A 13,015-nucleotide genomic window follows, 5' to 3' on the forward strand; every position below is an offset into this window, starting at 1 on the left:
AGAGAGAGAGAGAGAGAGAGAGAGAATAAAGACTGACAAAGAGAAAATTCTCTGAAGAATTGTATTTATTTTACGCACACATTCTTCTATAATTTGGTGGTTTACTGTTTTCTTCTCTGTAGAAGCCGTTGAATTTCTTAATCCGCTCGAAAGTTCTGACGTAAACAGAAACATTAATAAACGCAAACATTTGTTTGCAAGTTATCAACAAGAAATTCTCGAAGCTGTACCTGAAATAGAAGAGAAAAATGGTTGGAAGCAACGGGACTATGATCGCAATTCGCCTTGTCCGTAGTAAGCTGCGGAAACGAGAAGATCATACGAATACGGTACATCCAGATGCAGCCGTAGTGCAGACAGCAACGTCGCCGGTTTCGACGATTGTCGCACAGTCTTATCCTGTCGAAGGTTGTACACAGACGTCAATGACTACAGCTACAGATCTGGGAAATAGCACAGCTGTAGAACAGGATAACAATGTGTATACTATGGCCAATACGACAGATCAATTCGTCTGGCAGTTTCCGCCTCCTTATCCACCGCCGCACACACCGACACAGTATGCGTTGTACAACGACCAGGTTGGTAAACCGTTTTCTTACTTCCTTATTTTTTCTCCTTTATCTTATATTTTCTTTCCTTCGAGTTTGTAATCCTCAAAGAAATAAGAATTAGAGTTTCTCGCTTCTGGTTTCGCCCATATTCCTTTTTACCAGTAACCACTAACCAGTAGAGCCAGTATTACCAGATTTTACTGGTTTACTCTATACTTCCCAGGATTACTTGATCATTTTAGTGGCTGTTGATCGTACTTCACTTAATAAAATATTCATTTCTCTAGGGAATTACTTTTGTGCATGTAAAAAGTTGCTCAAATCAATAATTCTTCTTTTTGTAAAATGAAACGAGACGAATCTTCTGCAAGATAATATTTTATTAAGTGAAAAACAAGCCAATTTCATGATTAAAGTATTGGTAACCCTAATGCCAGTTTTGAAGAATAATGGAAAACAGTTTGAAAGATGAATACTTCAACCACACTGTTCTAACTATATCACACTTGCTCTCTATATTTTCTGTATTGTAGAACTGATCGATTTCATATATTATACTATGCGATAAATATACTATTTTTCGCTCACTTGTGTTGCGTAGACGTACATACATACATATATATTACTGGCGTCTCGATATACGAATCTTAACCGGTAGAAATCAATTTACATTACTAATTGAAGACTATAAATAGTACAAATTAAAGGAAAAAACTTAAAATAAATTAATGAAATATGATTACTCTTAAATGTTTGACGATTAGAGGTAGAACTGCAAACTATTAAATTTACTATTACACTGTTTTTATATAACTAATTAATGTTTAAGTTAACACAAATTAATATCCGTTTTGTACGAAACTTGTATGTTTGTCATGTTTATGGACATGGTTGAATATTATTTCAATTTTTCCAAAAGAAGAAATTACACAATATGTATCTAAGGGTATTGTTCTATAATTAGTTCTGCACTGTTTACATTTATATATCTATTAAAAGTTCATGATATTAATATTTCAATCCATTAAATGCGTAAAGATATGTTTAGGAATCTTTATTTCGTATAAATTAATATTTTTTCTGTTATAAAAGGTAACTATTTCTTTTAAATTGCACGAATCAATCTGTCATTCTTTTTTATGGTAGGATTCGTATAAAATTCTGTTCAATATGTAAGTTTAGTACATCCGTTTCGAGGAAACAATCAAAACCATGTGTTTCTTTATTACGAAAAGATCAATTAACCTTGAATTGCTTTATGATTTTACAAAATCATGATGTGTGCGTGCCTTATACGTATACGTATCGCTCTAATACCTAACGAGATTAAAGAAATCGGTGTTTAAAATTATATTTTTGTTCCATTCCATTACAAATTACAAATAATATAATTACAATGCAGTTTGCATATAATATTCCAGTATATTAATTTAAAAATAGTTTTACAATTGCCAAAGTTGCGATTCATAATATATCATGAAAGCCTACACAATTTATTATGTATAATAGTTAAAACACGTGGTGTATAATACTGCAATGCCGCAATTGAAAAAAATGTAGTTAATAAAATTCCAGGATATAGTTGGTGACAATAAGACTTTTGCAAATAGTAGTTATTAATAATAGTCGATGGTGCTATTGATTGCTCAAGGACGAGGCATATGAGTAGACGGCCTGGCAAACGAGTTGTAAGGTCGAGGCTCAGTCAGAGGCTCGTCGCCAGAAAAATCCCAAACAATCGGCAACGTTGCCGCATCTACGCTGCTTTGTTGCCGTTATAACACCGTATGTTTCAGTTTCATGCTCCACTTACCGGTAAATCTTTACTGCTTTCCCATGTACCTTAGCTAGTTTTTGAACTACTCTTATTATCGCTGTTCTGTTACGTGTCTCATTCAAGAACAGATATAGCATTTCTATATTTAGCTTCGAGTTACGAGTTTAAATTCTGTATTCAGCCTACGCACTTCATACAATATACATATACATGGGTTTGAAACTTCAAATTTTAATTACCCATCATGGGCAGACTAATCTGTTCATTGATTATCTAAATGATCAGCATGACATAAGCTTATATGATGTAATGTAAAATACGTATGACATAGGTCCTTATGTTCGATTTAAAACGAGTATGAAAAGTCTATCCTTTACGGAAGTGAGATAAGATAGGGTTTTTTAATACTTCATTCGATACCTGACCATGATTATAATTCTGCGAAACATGGTACAGACCGTCAATGAATCTTATAGGTTTCAATGCGAATCTTTATCATCTTTCAAAAAGTAATAGGTCGGTTCCTTAAGTTTACACAACAGCAATAATGTCAGGACTTTATCTTCATCATAACCACACTAGTATGCGGTTGATGAAAAATATACATTGTGGTTCGTATAATTCATGTACAGTTAACACAAAAAAACACCTCAATATTTAAACTCGTTGATTAATCTAATCACGAATGTCATTCTACGAACGTCTTTTTTTAATTCTAGATTGATAGTGAATCATTATGCACGCTTTTACATGCATACCTGCGGTACCATACGAATGTTACACAATACAATTGTTTCCTTGCACTTTTTATTCAAATCTCATTTAATCTTGTCTCGAACATTTTGAAAATTCTTCTGTTATATTAGGTATCTAATTTTTTTTTACTAAACATTACAATATTTCCAATTTGCATGCTTGAACAATAGTTTTATTTTCTTTGTTTTTCTTTTTTCTCCTGTTTTTTGTACTTCAACTCGTTTCTTTTTGTTTAAATTATTTTATCCGATTAGCAATCTTCTAGAAGGCAGTTCTATAGAAAACGACTGGCTTATGGTTCTATCGATTAACGCTACTGTGTTGGTAACTTTTGTTCGAAATTAGGTACATGCAGTGTTGCAACGTTGTATTTTCCATCTAGCAAACCGTGAAAGCTACTATATTTGGTGGTTTGAATGCATATAGGTGCACCTAAAAACCCGATTTTACCCCTCTGGCTAACTCTAAATTTAGTGTGGGTGGGCGGTCACGACCGTTTGCCAAGCAGCTGCCGGATTTCAGCACAGGGTGCAGCTGTCTCATAGTCGACAAAATAATGCGTCTCTCCTTGACGATATTGGCAATATTCCTGCAATTCAGACGCCATACTTCGTTGAAACGTTCAGCGATATTTTCATTCCTAACCTTTCTGTTTTTCACGATCCCTTTCTAAATGTCGATCGGCGAGGATCTAGTTTCTTCTGCCCACGTATCTGGTCATCTACCTCTGTTCAACGGTTTTCCTGTTTGCCTCTTCGTAATATATAGTTTCTCTTTCTAGCTCTACCAAAGCTCTGGGACCCTGTTGGTCGGTTTCGTAACGTCGCACCCGGATACACGACGTATCCTGCTTTTTCAGTCGAATCGACGCACTCTCAACTATTTCTATACTTTATGGATCGCTCTAGTTTAATCTATTGCCATGTATTATGTACATACATACATGCATTGAAAATCGTATTTCTCGAAATGACGCATGTTACCCATTGCATAATCTGGAATTTTTTCGATAGATGGAAAAATATTTCTATACTTTTTATACTCTAACTTAAGCAAATTTGCTTTTACGATTTATTTTTACCATATTCTAACAGACTTTATAACCTCCGTGTCATAAATTTTTGTTTTATTACAGGACCATTCATCTTTTTTTAAAGAGTTTCCAGTTGAACTACATCTATGTACATTAGTACATACTTTATAGTCTACGGTATCTTAAAATCAAGGAATAATCGATTATCACATTGTTATTGAAAGATTTGTTAAAAGATTAAAAAAGACTGCTATACGCAGTGCAAGAAAATGTAGAAAGACATGTATTACATGAAAAAACGTATCAAATTGCTGAAACTATTCTGTAAATTTATACAATTAATACTCGTGCATTTGAAATACATGTTAAAAGCTCGTTTTTTGTGTTTCGCATTAAACAATTTTAATAACTCATTTGACAAGATACGAATTTACCAAAGAATATGCTTTGTCATAATTTATTGGACTAAGTATTGAATATTTTTTCTTTTCTCTCTCAAAGAGATGATAAGATCTAAATGCATATTATGCTCTCTAAGTAATGATATTTTTGCACGGTTTCAGATTATAAATTACAGCTATATGATATTACTGAAGGAAAAGCGGTAAACATTTGAAATTCCTCCTTTCTTAATAATACATTGTTAATAAAATTGCAGCGTGTATATCATGGCTTCAGTTATATTAGTCACGTTAAATAAAAAGGATATTGACAAAAAGGAGCGTTATGTTGTATCGATTACATAACTTCGTGACAGAAAATATTTCTTAAATTGCTGAAAATAGTATCTCCTTATTTATGTTACGTAATTTTAAAAGAAACATGATACGCACAAAATTCGGTAATATCGTTCTACTATCTGTGTACAATAAAATTCTCTGTCATACCGCATATTTCACGGTTTTCAATGTATTAACGTAATTTCTGTAATTTGCACAATTATTAATATACTATGTTGATGAAGCACATCATAACCTTAAGATAAAAATACTTGGAGTTCAAGGTTGAAATTATCTCGATTTTATAGAAATAAAGATGAAGGAAAATTTTTTTTATGTTACTTCTGAATCAACTTGATTTTTTAGAGCTGAAGATTATATTCATGTTTATCTTTTCTTTTTCTTACAATTATTTTAGCTATTTTACAAGAAGTAACATTTAATTAAAAAAGAGTTAATATTCAGTTGTTAAATACATCGTGATAAAATAACTTTATTGAACATTGATCGCTTTTATTAAGGTTAGTTTGTGAAACTGCCTTAAGAATAAGTTAAATATGATTGATGCATTTTAATAATTCACGCAAGACTTTTTATTAGTATACAATTTTTTTTAAGTCGCCACTATTACCTATTGTTTCACATTGATTTCTTTCTCTCTCTCACGGCTATGTAAAGCTACTAACGAGGCATTTATCGTAGAATCCTTAACTGGTTAGTCCATTAGCTACAATGCTCCCTCGAATAACGCAGTTGCGATTATAGTCGGATTTTTTTTTTTTGACAAATTTAGACGTTCATGTCGAATCAATTTACATATTTTGCATACTTTTACAATTTTCTTTATCGTGGCGAATAAAAGAGGTGAAAAAGAGCGAATGCGAATTCTTTCGTGTGAACTCACAAATTGCCGCTGCACACAAGAAGCAGCGACACCGAATTCAAATATGTACATAGCGAGCAGCTGAACTTGAAAGAAAAATCAAACGACCAGTATGTCCCTGCGAGCTAGAAGGAGCCACATTTATATATGTATAAATAATATATGCATGAATAATGTAATTACATAATAATATACACATACATGCGCGCGCGTATAAATATATGCACATGTATTGAAAGAATATAAATGTACTTTCGTTTTTTGCGATGAGGGGGGGGGAGTTGGCGTCCCTAACCTCCACGTTGTTCAAGGGAACACCGTATTCTTCAAAAATGGCATTGTTATCCAACTGAAAACGAAATTGAATTTTAAATTGATTGAATGAAATTTCATGCAAGTATAACTACTCATGAAAGTCTTTTACGAAAAGGTCATCTACATTAAAAGAGACACTTGTTTAATGCAACAACGTATTTATTACTTTTTACGAAGTAATAATGTTCATTTTGTAACAACATATTCTGTGAAAATTTTTATACGAACAAGGATTAAAACGAATTGTACATTTCACGAAAAGAATCCTTTTATAAAGTTTACAAAGGCTTTCATGAGCGTGTGCATGCATTAACCACGTCATATATGTAATTGCAAGCGTTTTGTTTCAGGATACTCTTGTACACGCATTACCGTCGGATAGGTCTGGATTTGCAAAGGGCTTTCGCAAAAATATCGGGGGGCGCTGGCGCCGCTTGGTAAAAAGAAAGCCGGAGTCGGAGACTTGTGCCATTCCTCCTGAACTGAAAGATCAACTCAAGACAATTTACGTTTATTGACGATCAGCATTAATACGCCATTCTCTGTACTTTTACGAACCTTCCATTCGGTAATCGAAGCTTTCCTGTAAGATAGCGATTACATCCAGAAAAAGAAAAGAGATGGAGTAAAACGAGCGACGAAACGAAAGAGAACCAACATGCAATGGGATAGTTTATGCAAAAAAGACAAAAGAAACGAAAACGCAAAAATATCATAAGAATATGTTTGTTCGTTTAAACTGAACGAGAATCGAATAGCTTGTAGCACAAGCTTTCGGTATAAAATTTTGAAAGAAACTTCAAAGAAACAAAATTTAAACAACCCTCATTGCCTCTTACGAAACATATCAACAAGTGCCTAAGAATACCTTCTCGAAGAAGTTAACGATATAGATATAGAAAAATGATTACGTTCTTCTGATGTGGCATATTTTTGTGAAAACATATTATCAGAGTAAGGACATTTGAATGGTAGTTATATAGAATGTAGCAATAGAATTTACAAAGAAATATAGTGGAGAAAGAATAAAGGATAATAGTAGAAAATTTCTAATCTTGGACCTCGCTACTAGTGTAAACTCCTTCAAATAACGTCTTTGCAGATTCTAAGGATTGCGAAAAATGTAATTATATAGCCGCCGTTTAATGGCAAACTGATAAAAAATAAGATTAAACTCTAAACTGCTGTAATCACAACTACTTACATATGTACTTCATTTTTCCTTTTTAAAGCTATTTGCGTTGGTAAAGCTATTTGCAAAATAATAATTAAAAATATTAGGTTAGTTCCTCATAGATTAAACTTACAAGAACATTGACCAGTTTTTAATTATTATAAAATTTTAACGCGGACCTTTTATAGTGATTTTACCTTCCTTAGAAGTAAATCAAGCATTATTTGTTATTATACGCCAGTACGAAGTACATGAACGGTTTACTGATTATTATTCTTAGGCAATAAAAATTTTTTATAGTTCTTGACGAGTTTATGGTTCTTGATGAAACTGACGGTTCCTTCATTTTTCTCAACGTTAACAAGGAATTATCTTTCCCCTAATATCATTAACAGTTATTTTGCAAGTAAATTTAAAAAAAATGACAAAGTAGTATTTAAGAGAGTTGTACCCATTATAGCAGTTCAAGGTTTATATTTTATTTTATAGCTTTTGAATTAGGTGGTACTTACATAATTATGCTTTTCAGACCACTTAGAAACTTGCACATACATGATTTAAAAGAGCAGAGTCTTAAATTGCTCATATTCTATCATTGTCCTTTATTACCATAGATTTTGTGATAGTTTATTGTCTGGTATAAAAAAGCATGCCCACAATGCCATGAATAAAATGAAGGAAAACTTTCGGAACAGCTGTCCCGTGTATGTAATTCGCTCGAGTATGTAAAAGATTAAAAGTCACTAGACTTTGATACGCAGGACAACGGCGTCAAGAACTCTATGAGACTGAAATGTAAAGAGTACGACAACACGAGTTACCTCGTAGCTTTTCTATACATTTTTCGTGATTAATGCGACAAATTATTTCAATCACTAGTATTAACATATACCTGAAATTTTATGATCGTCAGAACTGCCAAGACGTTTTCTTCTACATCTCTTCTGGCAGTCGTATTGTATGTGTACATACATAGATGTATAAAGCGAAATATGAATTACTTGTAATTCTTATAATGGCCGATCGTTAAAGTAGAATCCCGAAATTTCCTCTGTACATGCCATTCAAAAAGTTTGGTATGTTAATAGGAAAACGGCAGGGACGAAAGAATACTAGTTCGAAATTACGCTCGACCAGATTCATTTCCTGATTCTTTAAAACGGAAGTGACATAGCATTTCATAGATAGTTGTAACATAGGCCAATTTAAGATTCTTAATATTATTCAGCAGCTCATATTGAGCCCGTACTATATACTGATATGATATTTTAATCGTAACGTTACATGAAACGATACCTCGTCCTGAAACAATGTTAATAATTTAATCGATTAAATTTTTGAACAATCAAAAAATGTATGCATAACGTTGTGCCACGCTTTGCATTAAGTGAAGCTATTTGGTTTTATATTAAGCTTAATTTTTTGCACTTCAAATTTTATGCGGAAAAATTGATAATTTATACTGAAAACGAAGCAAATGAAAATAATACATGCACATATTGAAAAAAAAAAATAAGGGAAAGAAAAAGATATTTCAATAAATTGCAACAAAATATTATAGTATGAAAAAAATTGCCTCAACGTTCTTTTACGACCCGACCTTTTAATTCTTCATTGCAATTTTGTAGAATGTAAATGTCATTGCATTGTTTGTTTATTATGAATGCATGATATGATACATGATAGTATAATTTTAAGGCGATGCGAATAGTTAAATGACCAATAACGTGCCTGCAATTACATATGCTAAAATAATTTTTATAAAAATGAAATATTGATGGAACTGCGTCCATTACCTAGTCACTTGATAATTATTGTTTAAAACTTGTATTATAAACTTCTTACCGCAGCTTGAATCTTTTCTCGTGAATACAGAGAGGTCTCTGAATACAACAATATCAAATAAAGTATTCAAAAGAATAAATTGCGCGTATAATTATTTTGTGTTACTTAACAGATTATTATTTACTTATCCATCAAAGTTTTAATTAAACAGAAAAATTATTTCTCGTTTTAAATGAATAAATTGGTTGATTTCAAATAGAACTTTTTTAATTATTTTTATTACCTCTTTTTTTTTTACCAAAAGTCATGATAATTAACGCTGTTACATTACATCATTATCATGAAAGGTTAAACTTTAATTTTTATTTTAAAATTAACACATGTAAACTATTATCGTAAATGTAATATTAGTTATGAAATTACTATGTAATTTCCAAATACTATAATATAATGCAAAGATTAAGTGCTCAAATATTAATAAAGGAAAATTATAAGTATAATAGTAAGTATAAAATCAGTATAATTGTTTAAATTTCGATTAATGAGAGTAACAATTATAGTATTCAGCTGACACAGATTAAAAGGTTACGCCAACTTGACTAAGCCGAAACGAGCAATATTTTTACGAATGTTTCACAAATGTACTCAACTGAAATGAACTCTTTTATCATGAATGAAATATATTTCATGAATTAAAAAAAAAAAACAATTTTTGTTTTTATGTTCAAAATATACTTGCAATGAAAAAAAAATGTTTTTCTCATCCTTGTCGTAGTACTGACGTCAATGATTCCAGCTTTGCAGTAGCTAAAAATCAAAGGTTGTGCAGTCTACTTTTAAAAATATATTTTGTAGTATGGCATATGGATGTTTTTAAATTCGAAATATTCTGGAAATAATAGCATTTTACAGAAACAGTGAAATTTCTAGCAGTTGTTTTTTTATATTTTTAAAACTAATTTTATAAAAAGGGTTAAAAAAGATAATGAGAGAGATCTTTGGGAATACTTTTTTCAAATTTCATTGGAATCAGTTGAACAGCTTTTTTAGTTACTACTGTCGCTTGTTCAAGAAGTATAATTTTAAGAAAAACACATTTGAAGAACATGAAAATCTTTAATATCGGAATTAATAGAAAGATAATCGTTCGTATAATGAAATTGTCAAATAGCGAAACATCCATTTGTCAGGATGGCTATTATTTTATATTTCAAAAGCAATAAGTTTTTCTGCTAAATTGCACAAATATTTTATTACATTCATCTGCATTGAATTACATTTTGTTTGTGTCTCACACCATTTAAATCCTTTCTTTATTGCCTTGAACCATCCAAGTCCTTTCTCTAATTTCATGCATACTTCGAAATATAAAGGCACATTTTCATTGCTACTTTCACAGCATTCTTCTATTTCAATATGAGGGACAACCTTCAGACAATAGAAACATTATATACATGTTATATTTTCTATTATAACTTTAATTTTTGTTCTACTCTCATTTAGCTAATATCGACTTATAATGTGATTCCTCCTTATCTCTTCTGAATTTGTGAGCTCTGGATTTTGCTATAGTAACTGATGTCTACTATGATTAAAGACTAACAGATGTCTAAATCCTTTTTTGATTATATAGTATACTTTAAAATCTATAAGACACCATTCTTTGGAGTATATATTAATTTATAGCTTTTTTTATAAACAAATTAGAATGTGTATGCATGTCACTTACGCACCAAAAAAACGGTTTCAGGGGATTACACTCCTTTACAATACACAACAGAACAATCACAAACGTTTACTTTGAACGTGGCCGTTCGAGAGGGTACGTATGTATGTAATTGTTATAAGGAATTGCCAGGAATTTATATTTTTTAGGGTTGTTTACGACTTAATCTTTCGAACATAAATGACTGTACGTCTTACTCGCGCGATTCTATTGTCCACCGTATACCACCCTTAGTTTACTTGATACGCTTAAGCAATTAAAAAAAGGCAAATCATATTTGTAATTTTGCTACCTTCCACTACCTTTATCCCCTCTTATGCGTATGGACACACTTATAACAACCAATTATGCACCCACTCATCAAACACATTTTAAAACCAATGAGAATTTAGTTTACCTCGACGATACACCATCAGCTAAAGAGAGACATTCTACAATTTTCGTACAGTAAACGTCTAAGACACTTTACAACAACCACTCGTAATTTATACTTTGTAAAATATACCTAGTGTAGTCACTAAAGGAGTACTACTCATTACATACGAAAATGTAGTTCACTAAATTCAATTTTGGTGGTGCCTATACGCTATGACACAAATTTAAGTCAGCGTCATTTAATCGTTGCGAAATTCATCGTCAACGTTGTGACGCATAAACAATGTATGTCAATTTCAATTCTTTGCAATTCACTACAAAATAATTTTAGAACTATTTTCTACACGTATAAGAGCATTGTAATCCTCGTTATTATTTTATCCTCTAATAAATCATTTCAATAGTTCATTTTAGCTTAAATCTACATAAATTATCAGTTCAATTTTTTGAACATTTTTTGTAAATATGACATAAGGTCTAATGAAAACAGGTCAAAAGTTTTCATGAAGTGCATCTACATATGTTCCATTTAACATGTAACCGAGATTTTCAGTTTATTGAATCTTCGTTATTCTGACGAATTTTTCAATGGGATTGTTTACACATTGTTTTTAAATGTTTAAACCATCATTTTACGGTAAACAAAATTTTCAATTGTTTAAAGTTGCAATAGTGGTGTAATAACTTATACAAACAAATATATATTTAATCTCTATTTCATATAACGTTCCTTCTAATAAATGTGAAATGGGTGATCAAACAATAATATATTGTTTTTAATAAAAATTGTTGGTATCAATGTAAAGGTTAAATAATTTACAAATATATTTTCACTTTACATTATAAATAGAATACACTCGTATTCTATATAAGAGATTATATTTCATCAAAGCATATGTATCTGATTCAAATACGTATTTTTCATTGTACTGTATTCGAAAATAAAGAGTTTCGTAGATAATTTTTTTTTGAAGTAATAAAAATTAATACGATCGTATTTAGTATTGAAATATTATTCGTTGTAATTTTTTGTATTTGTATTACATGGAATAATAAAAATAGAGGTTAGGTTTAATTTGTCACTTTTTGAATGGGGCATCAAGATTTAGTTATGAAAAAATTATCTATTTCAAAGTAATTTGTTATATGTACCAGTGATTATGAAAGTAAAACTTATATTTATAATTTATTTTATGTTGCATTAATTTACATTACAATAATGTGAAACCATTTGTGTAAAACAGTTGGAAAGTAAACCGTTAAATGGAGTTGGTGATCAAAATATCAAAAAGGGTAGTCAAAAAGTCTAAATATCTTGAAATGAAAAATCTAACTTACAACAGACCATTTGCATAATCACTGATACATCTGTAGACATATAGAATAAGAGTAATGTTTTAAATTTTACTTTGAAATATTATATAGTACAATAATTTTGTTCACATATTGATATTGTTAAAGCACAAATGTTTCATGTATAGATGTTAGTTCCATTATTGAAACTAATATAAAAATTGTTTCAATATGGTATTTCAATATTATATAAAATTTAATTTTACAAAGTGACTGTATATATGATTATTTGTAGGCTATAAAAACATGTCAGGTTTACTACGAAACATGAGTAATATAGCACAGAATGCTTTAGTGGAGTCTTCAATAAAGAAAAAATTGGTAGAGTCTTTAAATCCATTTCACATTGAAGTAATAAATGAGTCATATATGCATAATGTTCCTAAAGGATCTGAAACACACTTTAAAGTAATTGTTGTTTCTGATGCCTTCAAAAATGTACCTCTTATTAAGGTAAGATTGTAAGAATTAGTAAAATTCAAAAGAAAATTTGTTTAAAAAGAGAAATTTAATGGAATTTTCAGATTGTATTTGTAATTTACTTTTTATAAAAATTTTTATCATT

At 30.6% G+C, this 13,015-nt stretch overlaps 2 protein-coding genes across 2 annotated transcripts in view; both read left to right on the forward strand.

The window, feature by feature from the left end:
* Positions 1 to 31: 31 nt before the first annotated feature.
* On the forward strand, positions 32 to 7,444 carry LOC108573796. The gene is made up of 2 exons (XM_017936270.1): positions 32 to 581; positions 6,388 to 7,444. The coding sequence occupies exons 1-2, from the start codon at positions 249 to 251 to the stop codon at positions 6,553 to 6,555; spliced, it is 501 nt and encodes a 166-aa protein (XP_017791759.1). The 5' UTR covers positions 32 to 248; the 3' UTR covers positions 6,556 to 7,444.
* Positions 7,445 to 8,883: 1,439 nt separating this feature from the next.
* Positions 8,884 to 13,015, forward strand: part of LOC108573798 (bolA-like protein DDB_G0274169) — a 4,490-nt gene continuing 358 nt past the window's right edge. The window contains exons 1-2 of the mRNA XM_017936273.1: positions 8,884 to 8,914; positions 12,686 to 12,903. Coding sequence (XP_017791762.1) covers positions 8,884 to 8,914; positions 12,686 to 12,903 — 249 coding nt within the window. The remainder of the gene's footprint in view (positions 8,915 to 12,685; positions 12,904 to 13,015) is intronic.

Source organism: Habropoda laboriosa, unplaced genomic scaffold (assembly GCF_001263275.1).
Source record: "Habropoda laboriosa isolate 0110345459 unplaced genomic scaffold, ASM126327v1 scaffold178, whole genome shotgun sequence".
Classification (NCBI taxonomy): domain Eukaryota; kingdom Metazoa; phylum Arthropoda; class Insecta; order Hymenoptera; family Apidae; genus Habropoda; species Habropoda laboriosa.